This window comes from Moschus berezovskii, chromosome 15 (genome assembly GCF_049115385.1).
Source record: "Moschus berezovskii isolate FMDL1 chromosome 15, NW_MosBer_1.0, whole genome shotgun sequence".
NCBI lineage: Eukaryota > Metazoa > Chordata > Mammalia > Artiodactyla > Moschidae > Moschus > Moschus berezovskii.
Genome location: NC_142474.1, coordinates 17,861,270 through 17,887,857, shown reverse-complemented (window position 1 = coordinate 17,887,857; position 26,588 = coordinate 17,861,270). Strand labels below are relative to the sequence as shown.

Here is a 26,588-nt window from a genome sequence, read left to right as displayed (position 1 = left end):
TTCGGAACTGATCTACGACGGCCACCCCGCTGGAATTATTCTTGGGGGGCAGGATACAAAAAGCCCCTTCTGGAGAAACACAGCCTGGTCTGTTGGTGGAGCCCTGGCAGGTGGCTGTGGATTACTGCACGAGGGTTGGGACGTGACGACCGCGCATGAAGGGCAGAGCTGAGATGTTGAACGCCTTCCTGAGACCTCACCTGCTCCTCCATCACAAACCACATGGTCAAGCTTCTCACGGTTTTTCGTTTGAGGGGAACAGAGGTGTGTCAGGTGGACTCAGGGTTCAATCCCGGCTGGCTTAGTGGCATGATGATCTCAGGCAAATGATTAATCCCAGGACTTGGTTTCCTCACTTTAAATGGATGGTGTCGCTGGGTGGATAATCATCAGATAGGTGACCCAGTATGAAGCCCATGTGCAGTCCCCACCAGAGCCCCAGGAAGTGGCTTGAGAGAAGTCACACCAGCTACTGGGTAACAATGAGACATATACAGCTTTATTTCGTCATCTGTAAAAAGTCGTACTCTGGCAGAGTGACGCATTCCCTATCTGAGCAGAAAGCGAACGCTACATCTGAAAAGCCCCTTCCTAGGACTGAAACTGTGTAACCCTGAGCTGACATCTCTGTGCTGTCAAAGCAGGACCTTTACTGGGTGGCAATTGTTTTCACACTCCTCCTGGAGACACTCTCTGGGTGGCTGTGACCCCCTCACATAGCAGCGGACCGAACACAATTCTACCTGGACGGGGTGCCCTTATGGTCCCTTCCCTCTTAGAAGAAGGAGTTCACAGCATTAACTTTCTGAGAAATGGGTTCTATCTTTCATTTAGGTTCCATTAACTCTTCTGAAATCAAGGTTATACTTATAAAGCATCATATTGTGTTAATGTCTGTTCCTCTCTCTCCTGCCATTTCCTCAACATCTATGTAATTTTCAGGCTATACTTCTCCCTTCTGGGGGGATGGAGAGACTGAGAGTGCTTTTCCTGGGAGGCGCCTCCTTTCGATGTCTGGTGTGTGGCCTCAGACACTGCAGAGACATCAATTTTGCTCTGACAGAGCAGAGGCCTAGAATTTCGTTTCCCACCTTCCTGCGCTAAGAGAGTCCAATAATTAAGCCACATTCATTCCTTCAGAAAAATGCCACATTGCATCAGAATGTCATCGTTCATGGGCTTCTAAGAGAACATATCCCTTCCGTTCATTTACAGGATACATGAATTCAGTTGGACAGGAGAAGGTGGCTGGCCACCTGGCCTGCTTCTCTATGTAACAGGTTCCCTTCTATTGGTCATAATCAACAATCCAAACAGGAATTACGATCTTCCACCTTACTCAGATCTGCTCTCTCCTGAAGTCACTTCACAAATCTTGTCCATCAGTGAGGAACCAAAAGAGAATGTAATAGCCTACCCAAACTAGAAAACTGTTCTGCATATTTCTCCTAAAAACACCACTGAAAATGCAAAAAAAAGACAGTCCCTTTTTTTGTTTTTGTCTGCAGCAGCTCTACAAGAAAGCATGTCTAAAATCACAAAACTATGCACACACAAACACAGACACGCGTGCTCACACACATACGTCAGGATCGAAGAATCTTAGATACATAGTTGGGAAAGCACAGGGAAAAGCTGGTAAGAGAAGATATGGAGATATGATCAGCTAAAGAGGTTGGAATGTTATAGAAATGGCATGGAAGTGGTTCTTGGTACATACAAAAAGGAGGGTGGGCAGGCAGAGAGGATGATAAATCCAGGATACCAGAAAGAAAGAGTCAGTGGCCATGCAGGAGTTAAAGATAGATGCCAGATTGCTGGATGAAGTGTTATATTATGGAGTGGCTGTTTGAAAGAGGATGGACTTGTATGGTCCTGGGGAGGAGCATTTGCTTAGCAGGACACTTCCATGGTCTGGTGTCTGTCCAGAACATCAGGGGACTCAGAGGATTCTTGAGTTCCATCTGACTGATTGCTGGCAACAGATCGGCTGAAGGCACTTTCTCCAGAGCCGATGCTACTTGAGGTGGAGTGGGTTCGGGATCGGGCGAGCCGGGTCATGCTGGCAGATGGGACTGTAAGAGAGAATGAAGAGGACTAGAGGATAGAGCTGTGGTTAAGCTCAGCTAATCTAGAAGTTTCACCAAAGGCTTTACATGTAGCTTTCCCAACCCTTCATCTAAGGTGATACCAGGATGAGACATAGCCATCCCACTCTGCTCTAAGTGAGGGGCTCTAGGCAAGGCTGCTTTAATCCTCTGGATCTGGCTGAAATCTCAGCTGGTTCTAGTCTACAGCAGAACACTGGGTAAACTAAGTCCAGAGTATAACCTCTTAGCTATGCCCATGCCATCCATACAGTGATTAGGAAGAAGGCTTTGGGAACCCAAATAGGTAACCAAAACCTGTGATGCATGCAAGACTAAACCAAAGAAAGACAAACCACACCACACAAGTACAAAGGTGTTTCACACACACAGTGCAAGCCCGATACAACAAGACTACCATCCGTGTCCACAGATGACCCTTGCTACCTGGGGAGGAGACATGTAGGCAAGTGAGGGGCAGGGAGGGCAGAGGGGCCTGGAGCTGGCCTCTGCACAGGCACTGAGGTCCAGGCTGACTGCAAGAAAGCGTACTGGGGGTCTATTTAAGTCAGACTTCTGTTGTGCCACTGCTCTGGCTGTAAGGTCCTTCCAGCTTGGCTAGGAAAGGGCCTAACCTGGCCTACCTACCTGCCTATCTTTCTAAGACATGAGCCACTCCTCCAGCTGTCATTTCAATGCCAGGGTCAGAAGATGCCAGTACCTGCATTCTCTGGACATAGGCTCCAACCCTCGTAATTGAGAACCCTGTGTCTGGGAGTTAACTCAAGGATCACTCAGTAGGTGGTGGTGATTGAAGAAGGGCCCCCTATGAAGTTTCAGCTGCTGCTGCGACCCTGGCTGTTACAACCCACCCCTTTACTTCTGGGGTACCAGGGCTGGACCGGCAGGCTAACTCTCTCGGGGTACAATGAGCCGCGTTCTATCGGGCTCTCACTGCACAGGGAAACCACGGACATGCTGCGAGCAGCCAGTGTAGCCAGGAGAGCATCGCTGGGAGGCGGGGGCGGGGCCGGCACAGAGAAAGGTACCTGACTCGGTGCTCAGGTGACTGAGCTGCACGTACGGGACTGGAAGCAGGATGGACACAGGAAAAGGCAGGTTAGTGACCCGAGAGTGCCAAGTGGTAAACTTGGCTACCTGGCAGACACTGACAGAACAAACTAAGCCAGGGGCGAAGTTTTACTCTAAGGTTCCAGAAAGGAGGGATGGGCAACTGATGCTTCTATAACATCTCGGATGGTGCTTCTCTCAACTTGTCAAAGGCAACTGCTTTTCCCTCCACTGTAAACAGTCAACCCTGCCTGGATAATGAACTGCTTCCTAGGTAAGGAGAGGGACTTCCGCTCCTCCCAGCGAGCCAGAGGGACAGGGGTGTGGGCTCGGTTGCTAGTGGCTCACAGACGGGGATGACACGGCCACTCCAGACGAGACATACACGGGCTGCCTGCCAGGTACACGGCTGTACCCAGGGGTCCAGCTGCTGCCCAGAGCAGCTCCCCAGGGGTCATTAATCACACTGACACCAAAGACAGGAGAAAAATCACCCTACTGGATACAGAGCTCTGTACCTGGGTAGAAGGGTTTTCCTTTTTAAAACTCCAAGAAAGGAGCCAGTGAGGATATCCTGGGACAAATGAGAAAGCTCAGGGGTCTCACAATACAAGAGACCAGGACAGTGGCACATGATACGACACATCCTTGGATTCACTCTGAAATACTCTGCAAGTTTGTCTCCTGTGGGGAGCAGACTTCACTGATTTAACTTGTTTCTCTAGACCAGGATTCATTAACCAGCTAAGTTCAAACACAAGTAACAACCTCAGATTCACAGCCAGGACTGCCAAAGCTTCAGTGGTTGAACATGTGGACTCTGGAGTTAGACTGATTCATGGCTCTGCAGCAGAACTGTTATCCTGAGAAACATCCTTAGCCTCTAAGCCTCAGTTTCCTCTTCTATAAAATGGGACTAATAGCAGAACTTACCTCTTGAGGTTAAGAATACAGAGTGCCTGGCACAAAGTAACTGCTCAGTAAGCATTAGCTCATCTTTGTATATATGTGCAGAAGAATCTTTCATAAAAAATTTTGGTTTCTACTTGACTTCAGCCTGGCTAGCACAGAGGTTACGCCCTGAGAACTGAGTACTCCCCAGATGCCAAAATGACCCCATTTATCAATAAATCTTGGTTAGAATAGAAAGTTGTATACTACTCACTGTAGCCCATTCCCTGCAAAAAGTACTTGAAGGCCTCGGTGAGCTTCCCAGGCTAGGGAGACAAAAAAAGAAGCTATTAATCTTTGCATGGATAGAGAGCTGAAATCAAATGTGTGCTTTTTAAAAAAAGTCTCCTTACCTGAACTACTTGGGGTAGTCCACCACAGTCTGCCATCTAGAAGGGAAAAACAAATAAGTCAGCTGAGACTTGAATACACTTAAGGGAAATGCTCTGAATATCCAGGGTCCTGTCAAACAGGACAGAATCAAATTTTAGGTTCCTTAATTTAATGTTTAACTGCACCCCAGTGTCCATCTTCTCAATGCATTCTTTTTGTTTTTTAATTTATTTATTTTTCGTTGCACTGGGTCTTCACTACTCATGCTTTCTCTAGTTGTGGAAAGCGGGGGCTACTCTCTAGTTGTGGAACGCAGGCCTCTCATTGCGATGGCTTCTCTTGCTGTGGAGTGTGGGCTCTAGGGTTTGCGGGCTTCAGCAGTTGCAGCACATGGGCTGAGCTGCTCCATGGCATGTGGGATCCTCTCAGATCAAGGATTGAACCATATCCCCTTCACTGGCAGGCAAATTCTTTACCACTGAGCCACCAGGGAAGTACCTCCTCAATGCACTCTTATACACAGACCTAAATTCTAGCAATAACTTTGGATATAATTCTGAAAGATTATTCACTATTTACTGATCAGTAGTGCAGGGCCTCGGAGAAGGCAATGGCAAGCCACTCCAGTAGTATTGCCTAGAAAATCCCATGGATGGAGGAGCCTGGTAGGCTGCAGTCCATGGGGTCGCTAAGGGTCGGACACGACTGAGCGACTTCACTTTCACTTTTCACTTTCACACACTGGAGAAGGAAATGGCAACCCACTCCAGTGTTCTTGCCTGGAGAATCCCAGGGATGGGGGAGCCTGGTGGGCTTCCATCTATGGGGTCACGCAGAGTCGGACACGACTGAAGTGACTTAGCAGCAGCAGCAGCAGTGCAGGGCCTGGCTTTCAGGTCCATGTCAGGAATTTTCCATTCGGGTGGTAGTAAAGTTAACTACTACCTTGGTTCTGCCTATACCTGGAGGATTTACTTTCAGAGTCCTCAAGCAGTGTGACCCCTACTTCTCAGGGTACCAAATTCTTAAAAATTCCCTCTCAACTCTACACTGTCTCCTCTTCATGACTAAGGGAGGTCTACGGTCAGGCACTGATGCTGAATTCAGCCAACCTGCTTGGTCAGCCACTTTAAATTCACCGCTGGAAGTGATGAGGCTCTCTCTCACTTCATAAATCTTTACACATTGATTACTGTCATCTGCACAAAAATTTCTAGAGTAGGGTTTTGTTATCATGCATTGGAATAACCAGGAGGGCTTATTAAAACTCCCAGTTCCTGCCTGAGGGATTCTTATTTAATAGCTGGGAGCAGAGCTCAAGAACTTGCATTTCTAACAAGCCCTGGAGATGCATACTCTGCCAATCCGCAGAGAATGCTGCTTCTAGGGCACAATGACCAATCATGAGGCCACCTTCTTCCTTCTACTTGTTAAGGTATTCCATACTCACAGAGTAGCGTGTTCAGGCATTTTTTAGAAAAGAGACATGAACCTCATGAAACCTTCACTAACATGAAAACTTTGAGGGTAGACTATTATTCTGCAGATGGGAATGCCACAGGAGGCACAGGAATCTGAGGTTAACAAGGAATAGTCAGTTAACATGAAAAATTCTAAGTGTAAGATCAGGAACAAACATTTAACCTGATTTAAGTATAAAACAGACCTAATTAGCCCAGTCTGTATTTTCAAGAAGTTTACGAGTCAAAATCTGATTAGAACCATAAAACAGTTCTCATACACAGAGACAGTACTGGGAAGGACTATTTCCAAGCTGGATACCTATCAAACAGAGAATCAATTCCATCACGCTGCTGTGGGATGGGCATTTCTGCCCAGAAATAAGCCCACCTGTGGCTGGCTACTGTAAAGTTCAGTTCTGGACACTTTTAGAAAACTGATTCAAACCTGCATTGAAAGGCTAATCTGAAACCACATACTTATAAAAAAAAAATTCATGTTTTAGACTAGTTCATCAATCACCTGGACCTTAGAACACTCTGAGTTTTTTCACATCAGAGCGTTAACCTCGTGTTTTATTTCCAGGAATTATGGGCTGCTTATAGTGGTAGCACTCCCCTTTTAACTGCGCTTCAAAGAAAAAGGGAAGAAAGCAGAGGTCTTTCAGGCTGAGAAAGCAGCAGTAAGCAACGGAAGTTTAGCACTTAAATATACTGTAATCCAAATTCAGACCAGGTGGTCAGGCCCTTAAATATTCCACTACAGGCTCCAGAAAATGCATCTACCCTCATTGTGACAATGCTACTGGAAAACTTTCTTATCCATACAAGGAAATTTAGCTTGTAAAGAATTTCCATCCATTATCTAAAATCTCACAACAACATTAAATAATGCTTATGAAGTTTTCAATGACACAGGAAGATGTTTACATGTCAAGAAGTGGAGAAAAACAGACACAGGGCTAGAAATAGCCTATAATCTTAATGATTTAAAAATGAATAAGAGGACTTCCCCAGGGGTCCAGTGGTTAAGAAACGGCCTTCTCACGCAGGGGATGAAGGTGTGATCCCTGGTCAGGGAGTTGGGTCCCCACATACCTGAGCACCGTAACTACTGAGCCCATGCGCTCCAGAGCCTGTGCTCCACAGCAGTAGAAGCCCACGCTCCACAACAGAGACCCGGGACAGCCCCTCACCACCCAGGAGAAAGACCAATATATGTATTTTTTGACCAGAGGATAACCTGTGGGTGGAAGGATTATGAGTAATTTTATTTTATTCTTTCTATATTTCCATTCTTTTTTCTATTTTCCAATTTTCTATACTGAGACTATATTCAGGAAAATAATTTTTTTTAAAAAAAGAGAATGAGGGAAAGAAGTTTTCCTTGTTTCTGGGCAACTATTTCAGAAATAAAGTGATTTAAACCACATATAATTTACTCACTAATGGTTGGCAGTAAGGAAAGGAAACACATTACCTTTAGCAAAGTTGTATTTACAGGATTCAGGCGAGAATTGCATTCAACCTAAAAAGAAAAAAAAAAAAAAAAACAGAGAAAGACAATTTTGTGAACTGCTAAATACAAAATAGCTTGGCACACGAATGATCTTTCAACAAGCTCAGCTAGGAGAAACTCAGTTTTGGCTGAATCAGCCAAAGAAATTACCAAAATAAAAAATGGGAGATATATTTACATGATATACTTTATATCTTGTATTTCTTAGTAGATCTAAAAATCTGGCTAAGTTCATTTTTTGGATCCGTTACAAGTAGAGTCTTTAAAGAGCTGTATTTTGAATCTAATTCCTCTTACGGCTACGCAGCAGCAGGGCAAGTTATCTCCTTCTTTAAAAAGTGAACTACGGGCCTCACCTGCTGAGGTCCTGATGATTCTCCAGCACAAGTGGTCCTTATGACTGAGCCCTCACACCTCCTGTGCCCGTTCCTCATCCCTCTCCTCTGCCCTGGAGGTAGTGGCTGTGCCATTCCTCTCACCCTGACTCTTCTAAGCCTCAAGATCTTTGGCTGTCCCATCTAAAGTTGAACTTCTCTATGGTTTTTTCTCTCACAGCAACCATCACAATTAAGAATTACAATCTTGTTAAGTTTTCATGCTTGGTATCTCATACCTTTGTATCCACAAAGGCAGGGACCTCAAAGAAAATGTTCTGGGGAGGTTGTTTTCTGGTTCAACAATATTTTATGGTTAACTTGATCCACTAGATCTCTTCTTTACACATGCTTGCCCAAGCACACATATAAAACACTGTGCTAAGAGCATGGAATCTAGAGGGGCAAAAGCATTAACACAAGGCAGAATGTTGTTGTTTAATCACTAAGTCGTGTCAGTCTTTTGCAATCCTATGGACTGCAGCCCACCACGCTCTTCTGTCCATGTGATTCCCCAGGCAAGAATACTGGAGTGCGTTGTCATTTTCTTCTCCAAGGGATCTTCCCAACCTGGGGATCGAACCCCCATGTCTCCTGAACTGCAGGCAGATTCTTGACTGCAGAGCCACAAGGGAAGCCCCAAGGCAGAATAAGAGTACTTGAAAACTTCACTTATGAGCTGAGTGAGAACAGAAGGATAAATAGGATTTCTATATCCAGGGTAAGAAGGGGTGGGCATTTGAAGGCTTCCAGAGTCAGGGGGAAGCAGAAGCAAAGACCCAGGGGATGCAAGGTGAGTGTGCCAGGCATGTGTGGGGTTACAGAGACCAGTATGTGGTATGAGGATGCACTGTGGGGAGAGGGTGAGAAAACTTGAGCTGACTGTGGAAGGCAAGAAGTCACAGAGGGTTTCTTTTTTTTTTTTTTTGTAGTTAATTTATTTTTTATTGGAGGCAAATTATTTTACAATATTATATTGCCATACATTGATATGAATTTGCCCCGGGTTTACATAAGTAAACCCTCCTGAACCCCCCTCCCACCTCCCCAGAGGGTTTCTGAGGTGACGGGATATGAACTGTTTCAGGAAAATAACCAGCAGTGGCCTGTATAACAGGCTGCAGAGGCAGCGAGCCAGTTAAGAGGTCATGAAAATTACCTAGGCAAGAACCAGTAATCCAGCTGAATGCTTACTCTGGGAATGGCTAATGGGTGGGTACTCAAAACTTCTAAAACCAGGGGATGATCTAAAAGCCAGGATCATCAAGTCAGGGTTTTTTCTTTATACAAATGCCAATGCAGGCAGTAAACAAATGTACCTGTTTATTTACTACAGAATATGCTCTAAAAGGCAGAATGTAGGACTTCCTTGTTAGCACACTGGGTAAGAATCCTCCTGCCAATGCAGGGGACACAGGTTCAATCCCTGGTCTGGGAAGACGCCACATGTCGCAGAGCAACCAAGCTTGTGTGCCATAACTACTGAGTCCATGCTCTAGAGCCCATGAGCCACAACTAATGAGCCCCTGTGTCGCAACTACTGAAACCCAGGCACCTGGTGCCTGTGGTCCACAAGAGGCGCACACGCACCATTAGAGTACACGATCTCTGCAACTAGAGAAAGCTCGAGCGCAGAAACTAAGACCCAGCCCAACCAGAAAAAAGAAGAATGTAAAAACTTGATTCCTAAATGCCAGGCAAAGTGCTGAGAACATACTCGATATACAATAAGTATCTTCTGGGAGAATGACTCCTAAGTCTGTATTTAATATAATAAAGCATGCTTTTTCCTTGGTTCATCACTTTGTCATTTCTGTAACTGTGTAAGACAAAGGCTCAGTATCTAGTAGGCCAAGAACAATGGCTGGTTTTTTGACATGTCTACTTTCTCCCCAGGTCCAACTGCTAAGACTCCAGTTCAGTTCAGTCACTCAATTGTGTCCAACTCTTTGTGACCCCATGGACTACAGCACTCCAGGCTCCCTGTCCTACACTGTCTCCAAGAATCTATTCAAATTTATGTCCACTGAATTGGTCATACTACCTAACCATCTCATTCTCTGTCGTCCCCTTCTCCTCCTGCCTTCAATCTTTTCCATTAGGGTCTTTTCCAGTGAGTCAGTTCTTCATATCAGGTGGCCAAAGTACTGGAGTTTCAGCTTCAGCATCAGTCCTTCCAATGAATATTCAGGATTAATTTCTTTTAGGATTGACTGGTTTGATCTCCTTGCAGTCTTGCTAAGACTCCATCTTATCCATTTTTGTATTCTCCAGAGCACTGAGCAAATATTTGTTGTTTAGTCATTAAGCATGTCCAACTCCTTTGCGACCCCATGGCCTGGAGCCAGCCAGGCTCCTCTCTCTGTCCATGGGATTTCCCACACAAGAATACTGGAGTGGGTTGCCATTTCATTCTCCAGGGGAATCTTACTGACCCAAGGACTGAACCTGCATCTCCTGCACTGGCAGGCAGATCTTTACTGCTGAACCACCAGGGAAGCCCACTGAGCAAACAGGAGAAGCTCAAGAAACGATACTGAATGAACGACTGAGCAAGAACAGCTAGAGACTAGAGCCCGTGGAGTTTCTTCCTGCTCTTCCGCACACGGACAGCCCTCCAATCCCGACCAATCCAGGGGGTAGAAGGCTCTGGCGGGGGAGTTAGCTTTGAATGTGTCTAGAAGAGCGTCTAGTTTGTGGTACAGATGGCATTTTGAAGTTATTCTCTATACACACTGAAGGTATGGAATCAGAAAAAGACCATATATGTATGGCCAACTTATACAATCTTGAAAAATAACTGGTAACATTACTTAAAGTCCATGTAATTTTAGAAAGACAACTCAGCATCATTAGAAAATCCTCATTAAGGATATTTTCTATCAACAATACTATTTTTCTGTGTTAAATACACATGTTCATGAAAAAATGTTTTTGATAGACTTATCAAAAACATGTATTTCCACCTTTTCAGCTAAAGAAGTGAAAGTGGCCAAAGAACACCAGATCATTTCATGTAAAACTTAAGTTACGTTAAATATGTGGGAAAGACAAGAAAATGATAACAGACTTATGAAAAACTGAAAGCTTCATGTGTAATTAAAGAAGTGAAAATTAAAACAGTGGGGTGCCACTTTTTAACCAAATTAACTACTAATAATTGAAAAGTCCAATGCTGAACAGCATGCTCTCCTACATTGCCTGCGGCAACACACTGTTATATCTTTTCTGGAAAGGAATCTGGCAAAAGGCATTAAAAACCTTACAAAGCTTTATGATTTTATTTCCATCTCATCCAAGGGAAATGATCAAAAATTCAGGCAAAGATTCTGTACGGATGTTCAACAGCAACATTATTAATGGTGCACAATCATAAATAATCAACAAGAGAATGAAGTTATATAAACAAAGGTGTATTTACAAGACTGAATTGTATACAGTGTTAAGTAATCAGGTCTCTAAAACTTGTATATTTAGTATCATCCAATCTATGCTGTGGGGCTTCCCTGGTGGCTCAGTGATAAAGAATCTGCCTACCAATACAGAAGATATGAGTTGGATCCCTGGGTCAGGAAGATCCCCTGAAGGAAATGGCAACACTCTCTAGAATTCTTGCCTGGGAAATCCCATGGACAGGGGGGCCTGGCAGGCTACAGTCCACGGGGTCACAAGAGTTGGATATGACTTAGTGATTAAACAACAACATCTATGTTGAAGAAAAACATGGTGGCTTGTCTTCGGGATCGTGATTTTTTCCTCCTGTACCTCTATTTACCAATTTTCTACAATGAACACATATTACTTTTACCAGTGTGCTATGTGCTTGAGAAAGAGGTAGAGAAAAGTACGCAGGCTCTCAGCAGCCTTCCATTCAGCTGAAACAGTCCCAGATTTGTGGTGGCTGCAGAAGGCCAAGGCTGTCAGAAACCTGATGATAAGCAAGCGGTATTTAGCGGCACTGCCTGCCACCGAATGAGCTGCACCGTATGGAACGATCTGGGCACTACTGATCCTGCTGATGAGACCGAGTGATCAATGAGAAACTATTTTTCCAGACTGGACAACGAAGCACAAACCTGATATGTGTAATCAGAAATAACACAAACTAGAATCTACCAACTGTTTCCAGCAGTGTGCTACAAACAACTCATTATAGTTCATCTCACTCATCTTCACAACGTCAGGACACACTTACCACAGCCTCAACTGCGGGTGAGCTGTCACCTACCACCAATAAAGTAGAGCACCTGGGGGAAGGCAAAAGAGAGGACACTCAGCTGGCAGCGCACATGCTCCACAGAACGCTGACTTCATCCGTCAAAGGCAGGGATATTTAGCAACTCAGTGGGCAGATCGAGAGACTTACTTTAACGTCTTTGATTTGTTATCGTTTTGTCCCAGAATGGGTCTTTCAATCTCCAGGTCTTTGCGTCTAGAGAGACACAAAGGAAACAACGCACGTTTCAGGTAAAATCATGGCAACTCAGGTTATTTCCTGGATATGAAAACCCAAAGGTATCAAAGAATCTGAAAATTATCTTTCCTTCACACTGGACAAGGGAAGAGATTTTATAGATTTTGTTCATAAGTAGCCTCGTCAGTGGCATCCTGAGTGGAACTCGGCAGAATGCTGAAAGGAGGCAACTTTAAAACTTAACAGTAATGCTGTTGAAATCCTCAAGTTCTAAGTGTCTACTTTTCCCATTACTTTACAGGAATAATTTTTTTTAATATTTGTTTTTATTTTATTTATTTGCCTGTGCTGGGACTTAGTGGCAGCACGTGGGATTTTCGATCTTCTAAGTTGCCATATGTGGGATCTGTAGTTGCATCACGCAGGATCTAGTTCCCTGACCAGGGCTCGAACCTGGGACCCAGGAATTGGGAGGGTGGAGTCTTAGCCACTGGACCATGAGGGAAGCCCCTAGGAATAATTTCTTAAGGGAAACCTTATAGGGGAACTATTTTCCTGGTACTTACAGTTTATTGTAGTATTAAATATCCTTTCTGATTTCAGCTAAAAATAAGGAGGCTCTGTAATACAGAGGAAGGAGCTAGAGAGACTGGATTCAAAACTTGCTTTGCTCCTACCGGCTGTGTAATTCTGGGTAAGTTACAGCTGACCCATTTCCTCAATCTTTTTCCATATACCCAGGAAGCTAGAAGGAGCTAACATTTTCAGTGGAGAAGATGGACCCAAGATAAGAATCAGGCTTCTCTTAGTGACTGGGGGAAATGTGACAACTTTGGGAATACACAAACAAAAGAGAATTTGCTACTGTTCACGTTTCACTTCTGCCTGATGACAGGATATCAGCAGAGAGAGACTGAATTAAGGTCCCAAGCTTCTATCCTATCCTCTACATGCATTTTTCTGTGTCACCCAAATTGTGTGTTTTTGTGTGTGTACATAACTTTTAGGTCCTTTTGATCTCAAAACATCTTAAAAAGTACAACTGGTAGGTGAATATGCCTGAAATAGCATTCAGTTCATTCATTCCTCTTGAAAGCTGTTTTCATATCTATCTGAAAGCTCTTCCTCTTCTACTGCTGTGAAAGTGCGAAAGTAACCCCATCACACAACACCGTAAGAAGCAGTTTACTTCCCCTCCTGATTCTCTCTTAAATATACATTAGCTTCTCAGACCTCGTCTGCATTTAAGTGAAGGAATAGAAGCAACTGTACCCGTTATAGGAACCCAGGAAGAGCTGTAGGTTTTCCTGGTTGATATCTTGGGCAATATGCAGTCTGTAGGTCTGAATCAGGTCCATGTTGGCCTGCAACTCTTCCTAGAACAATGAAAAGAAGACACAGATGAACTTCTGAGCTACAGTACAAATCTATCTTGTTTGGTTTAATTCTCACCATTTGCAGCCCTAATTTCCTAATTTGTGTTTTATTCATGTTCTGGCACTTTCATAGAGAGAGTGTCTTGTCTGTAAAATGAAGATAACAACCAGTTACCCGACAGGGATGTTTTAAGGATTAAATAAGAAATGCTGTATGAATTGTAAAGTATAAAATAAATGGAAAGTAACACTTCTCTTATTAGTCATAAATCTGTATCATTAACTTATCTATATTTTCATCAATATCCTGGGTGTAATATCTATTTACATACTATTATTTAATAATATGCATTCCAGAACTGCATATTACATTCCATTAATATTTTATTCATTAAGTAAATTTATCATTTATTTACCAATATTACCAGGTTTTTTTTTTCGAGGCAGTGGAGTTTATTTATAATATTACATTAGTTTCAGGTATACCATGTAGTGATTCAAAATGTTTATAGATTATGTCCCGTTTAAAGTTATTACAGGGACTTCCCTGGTGGTGCAGTGTCTGCCTGCCAATGAAGGGGACATGGATTCAATCCCTGGTCCGGGAAGATTTCACATGCTGGGGGGGCAACTAAGCCCGTGCACCACAGCTGCTGAGCTCTTGCTCTAGAGTCTGTGCTCTGCAACAAGACAGCAGCCCTGCTCACTAAAACGAGAGAAAATTCCCGCATGCAGCAACAAAAAGACCCAGTGAAGCCAAAAAGCTATAAATAAAATTACTGTAAAATACTGGCTATAAGCCCTGTATAAAATTCAAGAGAAACAAGAATCTATCAGTGAAAAGAAAATCTCCCTCCTTACTACCCATTATCCAATGATCCTTATCTTGCTGGCCTCCTCGGAGGCCACTAGAACCAGTTGCCAGGTTTTTCTATATATAAGTACATATGTACATATATGAACACATACATAACACCAGTAAATAAGGACAGTTTTTAAGCAGAAGGAAAAGGGTTTACACTGGAGGAAAAAAATATATCAGGTGTAGTGAGAGAGTCAGTTAATCTAAAGCAGTACGCAAAGGTCACCACCAACAAGCCTTGTGGAGAAACTGAGGTAAGGAGAACTTGTGTGAGTATTCTCACTACAACAGGGGGAAAGTGAGCCAAGAATACAGTAGGAAACTGACCAACTAAATCAGAGTGTCCCTGAAACGAAGGGCACTGGAGCCATTCCAAGGAAACTTGATAAATGCTGAAGATATTAAGAAAAGTGGACAACAAGTGAACCACATCATAATCAGAGATGAAATGACCTCTACAGTTCCCCCTTGAAAGTCTGAAGAGGAACTTGAGCCGAAGTTTGAGATAAAAAAAGGGGCAGAAGTAATACTGGTATAAAAGGGGTAAAATTGGCTTAAGTGCTAATGGAACACCCTAGGAAAAGCTATTATGTGTAAACTGCACCCCATCACTCACATTTCTTTAGAACACAAACTGTAGTGTGCTAGACATACTATTCTACACTGAGGTCACTCTTTATCAGGACAGATGGGGCCTTCTCATTTATTTATACTGTTTTCCCACACCCTTGCTAGTACAAATGATCACTTTTTTTGACTTCTGCTAATTTGACAGATAAAAAAGGTTATCATTGTATTTTTATTAGTGAAGATGAGATTATTAATGTATAGAAACCTTATATGCTTCCATTTCAAAGCAGTAAGAGTAACACATGCATTCGCTTGTTTAAATTTTAAATGAACTCATCAGCCTTGTGACAACCTCTTGTCAGTGGCTGCACATGTTTTTAATTAAACACACAATATATATATATATTGTGAGGATGTTCTCACTTTACAGAAATCATTATAGTTATCAAGATACTGTGATATGGGCATGTGTGTATATGCGTGCTCAGTTGCTCAACTGTGTTCAACTCTTTGCAGCCCCGTGGACTGTAGCCCACCAGGCTCCTCTGTCCATGGACTTTTCCAAGCAAGAATACTGCAGCAGGTCGCCATTTCCTTCTCCAGGGGGTCGTCCCAACCCAGGGATCGAACCTGCGTCTCTTGCATCTCCTGCGGTGGCAGGCAGTTCTTTACCACTGCACCACCTGGGAAGCCCTTTTGTGATACTGGCATAAGGCTAGACAAATAAGATAAAAATGAGCCTTCCAAAATAAATCCTTACGTTTATGGTCAACTGGTTTTCAACAAGGAAGCCCAGACAACTCACTGAACAAAGAAAAGTCTTTTTTTTAATGGTACTGGGAAAACTGGATTTTCAAAGGAATGGAGTTAGACTCCAACTTCACACTAAGTACAAAAAATTATCTTAAAATAGACCATAGACCTAAATGTTAAGAGCTATAACTATAAAACTCTAAAGAGAAAGGATAGTTGTAAACCTTCATGACTTTGGATTAGGTGATGGTTTCTTAGATGTGACACCAAAAGTACGAGCAACAAGAGAAAAAATAGCCTAGACTTCATCAAAATTAAAACCTTTTGTGTTTCATGTAGAAAATAAACTGGTTACCAGGGGCAAGGGATGGTGAACAGATAAATTGGAAGACTGGGACTGACACACATACACACACACACTTCTATTATATATAAAGTTCAGTTCAGTTCAGTCGCTTGTCGTGTCTGACTCTTTGCGACCCCATGAATCACAGCACGCCAGGCCTCCCTGTCCATCACCAACTCCTGGAGTTTACCCACTCTCATGTCCACCGAGTCGGTGATGCCATCCAGCCATCTCATCCTCTGTCGTCCCCTTCTCCTCCTGCCCCCAATCCCTCCCAGCATCAGGGTCTTTTCCAATGAATCAATTCTTCGCATGAGGTGGCCAAAGTATTGGAGTATATAAAGTAGGTAACTAATAAAGACCTACTGTATAGCACAGGGAACTCTACTCAATACTCCGTAATAGGCTATATGGGAAAAGAATCTAAAAAAGAGTAGGTATATAGATATATGTATGTAACAGATGCACTTCGCTGTATACCTGAAACTACCACAACACTGTATATCAACACTATACCCCAATAAAGATGAAATAAAACAAAACAAAAAGATACTTTCATTAAGTTAAACCCAAATAAATAAAATAAATAAAAACTGTGCTTCAAAGGACACCATTAAGAAAGTTAAAAGGGAGACTTTTCTGGTGTTCCAGTGGTTAAGAATCTGCCTTGCAATGCAGGGGAGGTGGTTGATCCGTGTCAGGGAACTAAGATCCCACATGCCAAGGAGCAACTATGCTGCATGCAGAGTCCATGTGCCGTGACGAAAGATCTGCAGGATGCAACAAAGATTCCACATGCCACAACTAAGACTCGAAGAAGCCAGGTAAATAAATAGTTAAAAAAACAAGAAAAAAGTTATAAGACAGGGACTTCCCTGAAGGCCAAGCGATTAAGAACCCGCCTTCCAAAGCTGGGTATGTGGGTTTAATCCCTGAGGAAACCAGGATCCCAAATGCTATGGGGCAATTAAACCTGTGAGCGGAAACTAGAGAAAGCCTGTGAGCCCCAAAGAAGAGCCTACACTAAGCAACAAAGACCTAGCACAGGCAAAAAATAAAAACATTTTCTGTGTGCCAGTCCTTTGTTTAAAATTTAGCACAGGAGCCATTGGCCCAAGGTCTCAAGAATTCTCACAGAGGAGCTGTCACCACATCCTAGGCCCAGGTTCTTCCCATCCGACTGCAGTTTCTGTAGCTTCTGCAGCTGTTCAGACCTTGTTTTAGACAAATGTCTCCCCCATCTGGTGAATGGCTCTGTGGACAAGTTAGGGCCCTTACCCTCTGGGCAAGCTTCCTCACAGCTGGCCCGCTGTGCTTTCTGTGGAAACCGTTCCTCCCGCGAACAGGCCTCTCTTAGGTGTGCTGGTGGGGGCTCAACTAAGTCCTCAGTTCCTTCAGTGTCCACATTCCCTTGGCCTAAGAGTAGTTGTTGTTGTTCAGTTGCTAAGTCGTGTCCAACTCTTTGCAACCCCATGGACAGCAAAGCTTCCCTGTCCTTCACTCTCTCTCGGAGTTTGCCCAAATTCATGTCCGTTGAGTTCGTGATTCCATCCAACCATCATATTCTCTGTCCCCCCTGCTTCTCCTCCCCTCAGCCTAGGAGTAGCTGCTGTTTTCCCACCTGCTACTTTTGGACACCTCAAAGTCCTTTTTCACCTCTTAAAGAAGTAAGCCACTTTCTACTAGTTGATATATGAAAATTTTCTCTACTCAAAGCATGTAGCTTCTGTCCCCTGACTGGACCCTGGAAACAGCCCACAGGATGGAGAAAGTGTGACCTGAAGGAGGCTGAGATGAGTGTCACCAGATCTTCTGTATGGCAAGTCCTGATTCTTGTGCTAAAATATTTTTAAAAGGCAGAACAGGAACTTCCTTGGCAGTCAGTCCAGTTTAAGACTCTGCGTTTTCACTGTAGGGGTGAGAGTTCAACCCTTGAACAAAAGCCCCTCATGCAGTGCAGCAAAAAGAAAAAAATAAAATAAAAATGGCTGTGCTTTCCTGCCACTATCACCTTACAGTGTCCCCCTGGTATCCTTTATTTAAAAATTCTAACACTGTCATTTGGTAAAGGAGAAATTTACAGAAAAAGAAATCTGTCATGGCTCAGCTCTGAATAACATTTACATGCTAGTATAAATGCTGGAAATTTATCTAATCCAAATCATATTGGAAGGATGGAGTAGTAGAAAACATAAATGAGGGTCATGGCATTGGCGTATGTGTGAATATGAGAAATCATCTTTCCTAATGGAATGCCAAAGATAATGCCTACGACTGGAAAACCAACGGGTGGAAATTTATGCATATTTAGAGAGAGGCAAAGACAACTGAAGAGAACTGAGGCTTATGTCCAAAAAGACACATATAAGAATGTTCATATAAGAAAAGTTTTTTCCTCAATGGAAGAAAAGCTGTGACCAACCTAGACAGCATATTAAAAAGCAGAGACATTACTTTGCTGACAAAAATCCGTCTAGTCAAAGCTATGGTTTTTCCAATAGTCATGTATGGATGTGAGAGCTGGACCATAAAGAAGGCTGAGCACCAAAGAATAGATGCTTTGGAACTATGGTGTTGGAGAATACTCTTGAGAGTCCCTTGGACAGCAAGGAGATCCAACCAGTCCATCCTAAAGGAAATCAGTCCTGAATATTCATTAGAGGGACTAATGCTGAAGCTGAAACTCCAACACTTTGGCCACCTGATGCAAAGAACTGACTCACTGGAAAAGACCCTGATTCTGGGAAAGACTGAAGGCACAAGGAGAAGGGGACAACAGAGGATGAGATGGTTGGATGGCATCACTGAATTGATGGACATGAGTTTGAGCAATCTCTGGGAGATGGTGAAGGATAGGGAAGCGTGGCATGTTGCAGTCCATGGGGTCGCAAACAGTCAGAGATGACTGAGTGACTGAACTGAACTGACTGAAGACTGTCCACCGAAGCTTTATTCATAATAGCAAAACAAAAGCAAAATATCGGAAATAACCCAAATGCTTATAGGAACATTCATGGTATATGACAATGGACTGCTACACAGAATCTAAGAATGAACTACTGATACACAGGAAGACAGGCTTGAATCTCAAAGACTATACTGCGCAAAAGAAGCTGTGACCATTAGAGTGTACACTATGTAATTACATTTACATGACGTTCAAGAACAGGCAAGATAATCTATAGAGGTAACAGAACAGTCAATACTTGTTTGGGGAGGGGAATTAGTGATTAGGAAAGGACACGAGGGAATCTTAAGATGACGGAAATGTTCCATATCTTAATTAGGTGATGGTTACATGAGAGTATGGGCTTCCCAGGTGGTGCCAGTGGTAAAGAATCTGCCTGCCAATGCAGGAGACATAAGGGATTTGGGTACAACCCCTGGGTCAGGAAGATGCCCTGGAAAAGGAAATGGTAACCCACTCGAGTATTCTTGCCTGGAGACTACCATGGACAGAGGAGCCTGCCAGGCTCCACAGGATCACAAAGAGTCAGACATGACTAAAGTGACTTAGGATGGACGGACATGAGTATATGTATAAAAGGTCACTGAGATGTACTTATCATTTGTGTCCTTTATTATATCTAAATAATACCTTAATTAATGAGGCAAAACCCAAAGAATCTGCTAAAAGAACTAAAGTGGTTACCTGTGAGAAGCACAAATGGGGTGAGTAACAGATTCTTTGTATTAAGCCCTGCAGAACTCCTCTGCTCTAAGATGTATGTGAGGACCTCCTGGTGGCACAACGGATAAGAATCCGCCTGCCAATGCAGAGGACACGAGTTTGATCCCTGGGCTGGGAAGATGCCACATGCTGCAAAACAACTACGCCTGTGTGTTTCAACTACTGAAGCCCATGCTTCAGCGAGAGAGACCACCACAATGAGAAGCCCGTGCACCCCAACACACTAGCCCCCGCGCACTGTAGCCAGAGAAAGCCTGCACAAAGCAACAAAGACCCAGCACAGCCAAAAATAAAGAAATAAATTTTTTTAAATGTTAAAAAAATATATATGTGAATTTGTAATTTTGCTGAAATACAATCTCAATGAAAAAAAAAAACTATGGACTTTGGAGTGAGCCTGATTTGGATTCAGACTACTTGCTAGCTGGACAACTGTAGCAAGTTATGTTCCCTCTCTGGCCCTCAGTTTTTCCATCTTAAAATAAGTTTAATAGAACCACTTGAAAAAAATAACTGAGTTTGTGCCTAAAAGGTACTTGTCAAAGTACTTTACACAGAACGAGTACTCAGTAAATGTTAATTTTCTCCACACTGACCACTTTCCTTTAATACTAGGCGACAGCTGAGCATGCATTACCCCTACTTACAGTTTTCATCCCAGCTCCAGACACCTCACAGCTCTCCACACTCATTGCTCATTCATTCCCTCCCTCCTTCACAGGTCATCTGTGATGCTGTGATTTATACCAAGAAATGTATACTTGGTCTTCATCCCCCTCCTGGCACAGAGCTTTGTAAAACCTTGAGATGAGACTGATAAAGAATCTTTTTTTGGTTAATGATGGGGTTTTAGGAAAGCCCCTAAGTAAATTCTACATGGAACCAGTCCCTGTGAGTAGGGGGCTGGAACTTTCAACCCTACCCTGCCCTTCTCTCCGGGGGCAAGGGGGTAAAGGAGGTGAATGTTCAGTTGACTGCCACATAATCACGTGTCTGCAACAAAGCTGCCATAAAGCCCCAAAAGACAGGTGTGGGAGGGCCTCCCGATTGGGGAATGCATGGCCACTCTGGGAGACTGGGGCATTCCAGAGGACAGGGGAGCTCCCTGCCCCGTTCCATACAACTGCTCTGTGCATCTATCTCGTTCAGCTGTTCCCAAGTTAGGTCCTTTTATAATAAGCCAGTCTAGCAAATACAGTGTTTTTCTGTGAGCAGCTCTAGAAAACAAATTGGACCCAAGGAGGGGGCTACTGGAACCTCTGATCTACAGCTGATTGGTCAGAGGCACAGGTGACCACCTGGAGTGGCTGAAGTTGGGGGAAGGGGAGCAGTGGTGGTGGCTCGGTGACTAGCACTCAGCTCTAATCTGCAGGATCTGACCAATATTCAGGTAGACCATGTCATCAAGCTGAGCTGCAGGACATCCAGCTGGTGTCTCTGAGAATTCTTTGGTAGTGTAAGAAAAAACACACTGTAATTGGGAATTCTGTTACTCAACTTACTTTCTCTCTGAAAAGTGGACTGGGGTCCTGACCTCTTTCACCTAACAGCTATCCATATAATTGTTATTTCCTCTATAGACTTCAGTTTCTTTGCCAGAAAGACATGGGATTTGAACAAAAGGCTCTTTTAGCACTAACATTTAGTGGTGTCTCTGGTTTTTTATTTTCTCTGAAATCTCTATTTCTGTGCAGCCCTTCTTCCCAGACCTCATTCTGGCTCTAAAGAAGCTTGGTGAGGCACGTGATGTCGTCAAACAGGAACAGATGGCATGCGGCTTACAGGGAACGGGTTGGGGGTGGGGTGGGAGCTGCCTTCTCTCATCTCTCTAAACGCCAAGAGCCGGGTGGCACTGAGTTAATGCCCTCCCCTAAGACTGGCCTTTGGTGGGCGCCATGTACATCTCCCACGGCACTGAAAGTGTTAACCCACTGGAATCAAGTGAGTTTCAGGGAACCCATTCTTTCCTGAGGTGAATAAGACTTTACACACAAAGCCAATAAACACACCCCTCTCCTGGCTGGAATAGGCACTTACCTGCCCAAAGTGATGAGCCAAAATAATGTCTACAACGTTGGTTGTCAAGCCTGAGAGCTAAAAAGATAAAAACTTTGTGTCAAGAGAGTGAGCATGGGTGAAATTTTATCAGTCTGTCCACTTTACTAGTGTAGTTTCTTGTAAATATGCTAAGCTTAAAAACACAAAAAACACAACTCAGTGTCGCACATTTTCCTGAGATGGTGGTCCCAAGAAATCTGAGAACAAGAAAGAAGTCAGGAAAAAACAAAATCTTCCTTCTAGGGTAATAATATGGCCTACTTTGAAATAGGTGGCTAGAAGAAATGCTGGCTGTTACTTCTTTAAGAATGTGGGATCTAGAGCTCACAGCTATAGCTACTTAGTTTCTACCTGTGTTTCTGCGTTTACACTGGGTTTATACTTAATAAGGTAGACTTACAACTACTCCCAAGGCATCCAAAAGAAAAAGCAATTTTTTTCCTTTCCGGTAGTTTTTGCTATCTTCATTTCAAGGAGTGGGAGGAAACTGCTATGTTTACAGAATGTTCTTGCGTTTTGAAAGCTTTTCTCTTAATTTTCCCCACGTCAAAGCTATGCACATCACAGTCTAATAAGCGCATCAATCTGTGTAAATCTGCAGCCTGTTAGTCTATTTTCAGAAAAATTTCCAACTCACATTATGTTGCTGATTTCCCTTAAACCTTCTCTGTTGATTTTAAGCTCAGTTTCTACTGTGGACTTGGCGCAGAGGTAAAGTACTGAGTTAAGGGCGGAGATGGAGAAGAGGAGATAAGGGAGACAGACACAGATATGTGTGGAGCAGGATCAGGAGTCCCGGAAAGATGGAGTAAGAAAGAAGCCCAGAAATCTTCACCTGGTTTATCAATGATCCACAGGTTGTAAATTAAAGCTAATTAGAATAACCTATTTCAATTCATCATTTAATAACCTATTTAATATTCATCATGTCATTCTAAAGCTTTATGAGAATGCTTACTAGATTATATCATGTTATTAAGAGTGTTCATGTAAGTTTTAATGTATCCACATACTAGACAGGAATTAGAACAAATCTAAAGTCAGCTGTAAGAAAGACTTTCCATAATATAATTTGGAATAATAATGAATAAATAATAATACATTTCCATAATTTCCGTAACATTGCAAAAGCAATGTTAATATATTTCATCCAAAGCTAGGAAATACATCATTTCTCTGGAAGTTAAAGGTGGAGAAGAATAGATAAACTTTTCAGAATCTGGTCTGCTGGTAGATGGAACAATTTAATATTTTAAAATAACTATAAAAGCAAAGCAAAATTAGGAAAATATAGAATATATAAAATAAGAATCATCTGTAATGCTACAACAAAAGATCTAACTACTAGTAGCATTTTCCTTTTCTTATGCATATATGTATTTTTAATAATTTTATTGTTTTTAAGCAAAATTTTCTCATTTCCCTAAACAACAAAAAAAAAACCCATAATTTTTCAGTTGCATAGTATTCCATTCATGACTGAAACTCACAGACAATGATGAATGAAAGAAGCAAGATATGAAAGAACACATCTTCTATTATTCTGAATATATAAAATCAATCTATGGTAATAGAAACCAGAAAATGGTTTCTTTTTGGGAAAGGAAAGAAGTATTAAGGGCAGAGTTGGAAATATTCTGTATATTGACTGGTGATTACATGTGTAAATATTCATATCAAGCTATATACTTAAGACTTCTGGCCCTTAACTGTATGAAGGAAAAAATAAAAAAACAGATAAGCCATTTTGAGAAGGGACTAAGGGATGAGCCAGTGGATACTGTTTGGTCTTACTTTGGAAGCTGCCCAGTCAATCCAGCCTTTAGCACAAGGGTCAACGTTAATGAGCACAAGACCTTCCACAAGCTCTGGGTGACTGAGCTGAAACGAGACAAGGACAACAGTGTTAGAGCCCCATTCTCAGCCTCTTCTAAAACTACTAGAGAGTCAACTCTTCCTAGGCCTGGATGTCTCAGATTTTAAAAAAAGGCCAGAGAGGTGCTAGGGAGGATATGTGGAAAAACAGCTCCATAAATCTAACTCAGCATGTGGAAAACCAGCTTCCTAAATTGCCATCAAATGACCTTGCCTTGCAAGGATCTATGGGGGAGATGGTTTTTATTTCCACAGCAGAGGATGGCCACAGCTATCTCCACAGCTGTTTAGCTCAGGGTGGGTCTACCCTCCTGGGCAGTGCCCTTGGGACTACATGACATAAGGGGCTGTTAAGGCTTAGACTGTCCCCAGTAGCAACTTCTTGTTTTTCTCTAAAACCACATGAAGAGGTAATACCACCCTCAGAAGATTGTCCTATCACCCAGGAGGCATTTGGGAAAAATCAGTAAGAACATTTCTATGTAAACTAAAAACTTCCCAGCTTACTTTTTCCCCTCTGATTATACTCACTATAGAAAATGTGATAAACAGAGAAATAATGAAAAGCAGAAAATAAAATCTCACTATTATCTAATTACACATCATCAATCTTAGTATTTTGGTATGTTTTCTTCCAGTTCTTTCCTATGCCTATGACAAACTTTACCTGCATCTGTATTCTAACCTCTTTGTTAAGGTTGTAATATGTGAATTATGAATCATAAGCTCGTCTTATAAAATTTTAATGGCTGTAAGAAATTCCACTCTAAATGTTCTCTGAGAGTTATTTTTTTATTGATGATATCCTGCCCGCATTTCTTATTTTTTTAGGTGCTAGAAGTACAAAGCAAGGCTTTATACAAACCAGTATCTGTGGACAGAATTTACAGAAAAACAGACATAAGATCCACAATAGTTCCTTCTCATTTAACACAGCAGTAAGAGCTGTGACCTAGGCAGTGCCTCAAGGGTGTTGAGACTAATCCTCCAGTACTTACTGCAAATCTGCTGAGGATGTAAGCTCCAGCTCCAACCCCAATCCCAATGATGCTTTTCAGACTGTAAATGGAACACACCAATATGAATAGGGTTAACTCATTTGAAGGGAGCACGGCATAATGGAAAGAATACAACTGGATTAAAATCTGGCTCTGATGCTTACTCCATGGAGAATTTGGTTAGGTTTTATTAACTTCCTAAGCCTGGGTTCCCTAACTATAAAACAAGGATATGATGACTTCTCAGTTCAGTTCAGTTCAGTCGCTCAGTCGTGTTCAACTCTTTGCGACCCCATGAATCACAGCACGCCAGGCCTCCCTGTCCATCACCAACTCCTGGAGTTCACACAAACTCATGTCCATCGAGTCGGTGATGCCATCCAGCCATCTCATTCTCTTGTCGTCCCCTTCTCCTCTTGCCCCCAATCCCTCCCAGCATCAGAGTCTTTTCCAGTGAGTCAACTCTTCTCATGAGGTGGCCAAAGTACTGGAGTTTCAGCTTTAGCATCAGTCCTTCCAATGAACACCCAGGACTGATCTCCTTTACAATTGATTCCAAAGATTATGTGAAATATGACTAAAACATGGGAGTCATCCTTGACAGCTCCCTCTCCTATCACCTCCACACTCAACCCATCAGCAAGACCTGTAGTCACCTTCACAGTCCTTCCATCTGCCTTCTCCTACTCCATTCCATCCTCTGGGAGGCATCTAGTGCCAAGCTATCAATATCACTTGCCTGATTGTTATAATAGTTTAACTGGTCCCCTGCTTTTTCTCTTTTACCCCTCTCTAAACCTGTGGAGATTCTCTCCACAGCTAATCTTTTTTTTTTTAAGGTTCCTTTTGGTAGTATTTATCTTTGGCTGTGCCATGCATACAGGTTCTTAAGTTTCATGACAAGGGATCGAACCCATGCCCCTAGTGTTGGAAGCATGGAATCTTAACCACTGGATTGCTAGGGAAGTCTTCACAGTAATTAAAAGAAAAATGTAAACGACTTTATTGATGTGCAGTTTACATATCTAGAGTGATTTTAAAAGACTAAATCAGATAGCACACCCCTGCATAAAACTCTTCAGTGTTTTTCTTTGCCTTCTGAATAAAATCCCGAAGTCTCACCTGATCTGTCAGATCTGCATAATCAGGTTCGTGTTTTGGTTCTCAAATATCACCTTATGCTTTTCTTCCACTTGCTCACTTGGGTCAGGCCCTTTGGACATATTCCTTCTGTTTGGAATCCTCTTGTCCTGGCTCTCTATTTAGGTAACTCCTTTTTATCCTCCAGGTCTTAAGCTAAAGGACTCCTTAGAGAGGTATTCCTCAGTTACCCATATCTAGGAGAGTCTGCTTTTATTCTCTACCACACATCCCTACTGATTTCTTCTACAGCATGTAAGCTGTGACTGTTTGTTTACCTGTTGTTAATTATTTTCCATTTCCAAATGTAAACTTCCCACGCCACAAGGTAGTGACCAGACTGTTCTGATTACTATCATAGCACCCAGATCAGACACACAGCAGAAGGTGTTTTTTTGAAAAACAAAACCACATGGAAGAATTGCAGAATGAACTCACTTTAAATGGGTGAGAACAGGAGGCAGCATTTCAGCCAGCTCATCCATGGTGGGGTACTGGTACCTGAAATCCAAAAGGATACCTCCTGAATTGGAATGCACTCACAATTCCCAATCACTAGAACGATTAGAAAAGTACAGAGTTCTTGAAAGTGAAAGTTGCTCAGTCGTGTCCAACTCTTTGCAACCCCATGAATAAGTCCATGGAATTCTCCAGGTCAGAATACTGGAGTGGGTAGCCTTTCCCTTCTCCAGGGGATCTTCCCAATCCAG

General features: G+C 42.7%; 1 protein-coding gene and 1 long non-coding RNA gene across 4 annotated transcripts in view; one reads left to right on the top strand and one right to left on the bottom strand.

Moving 5' to 3' along the window:
• The window catches only part of LOC148775346 (uncharacterized), a 28,265-nt gene extending 8,312 nt beyond the window's left edge, over positions 1 to 19,953 (top strand). Inside the window, exons 2-3 of the long non-coding RNA XR_016039123.1 lie at positions 12,813 to 12,903; positions 19,815 to 19,953. This is a non-coding gene — a long non-coding RNA (uncharacterized LOC148775346). The remainder of the gene's footprint in view (positions 1 to 12,812; positions 12,904 to 19,814) is intronic.
• Positions 478 to 26,588, bottom strand: part of NDRG3 (NDRG family member 3) — a 64,656-nt gene continuing 38,545 nt past the window's right edge. For all 3 annotated transcript variants that reach the window (XM_055436789.2, XM_055436807.2, XM_088843810.1), the window contains 11 exons: positions 26,317 to 26,379; positions 24,739 to 24,799; positions 23,660 to 23,746; positions 21,845 to 21,901; positions 13,482 to 13,585; positions 12,162 to 12,227; positions 11,991 to 12,042; positions 7,383 to 7,430; positions 4,463 to 4,498; positions 4,324 to 4,375; positions 478 to 2,075 (listed from right to left, as the gene is read on the bottom strand). In XM_055436789.2, the coding sequence (XP_055292764.1) occupies positions 1,894 to 2,075; positions 4,324 to 4,375; positions 4,463 to 4,498; positions 7,383 to 7,430; positions 11,991 to 12,042; positions 12,162 to 12,227; positions 13,482 to 13,585; positions 21,845 to 21,901; positions 23,660 to 23,746; positions 24,739 to 24,799; positions 26,317 to 26,379 (808 nt within the window). In that variant the 3' untranslated portion in view covers positions 478 to 1,893. The remainder of the gene's footprint in view (positions 2,076 to 4,323; positions 4,376 to 4,462; positions 4,499 to 7,382; positions 7,431 to 11,990; positions 12,043 to 12,161; positions 12,228 to 13,481; positions 13,586 to 21,844; positions 21,902 to 23,659; positions 23,747 to 24,738; positions 24,800 to 26,316; positions 26,380 to 26,588) is intronic.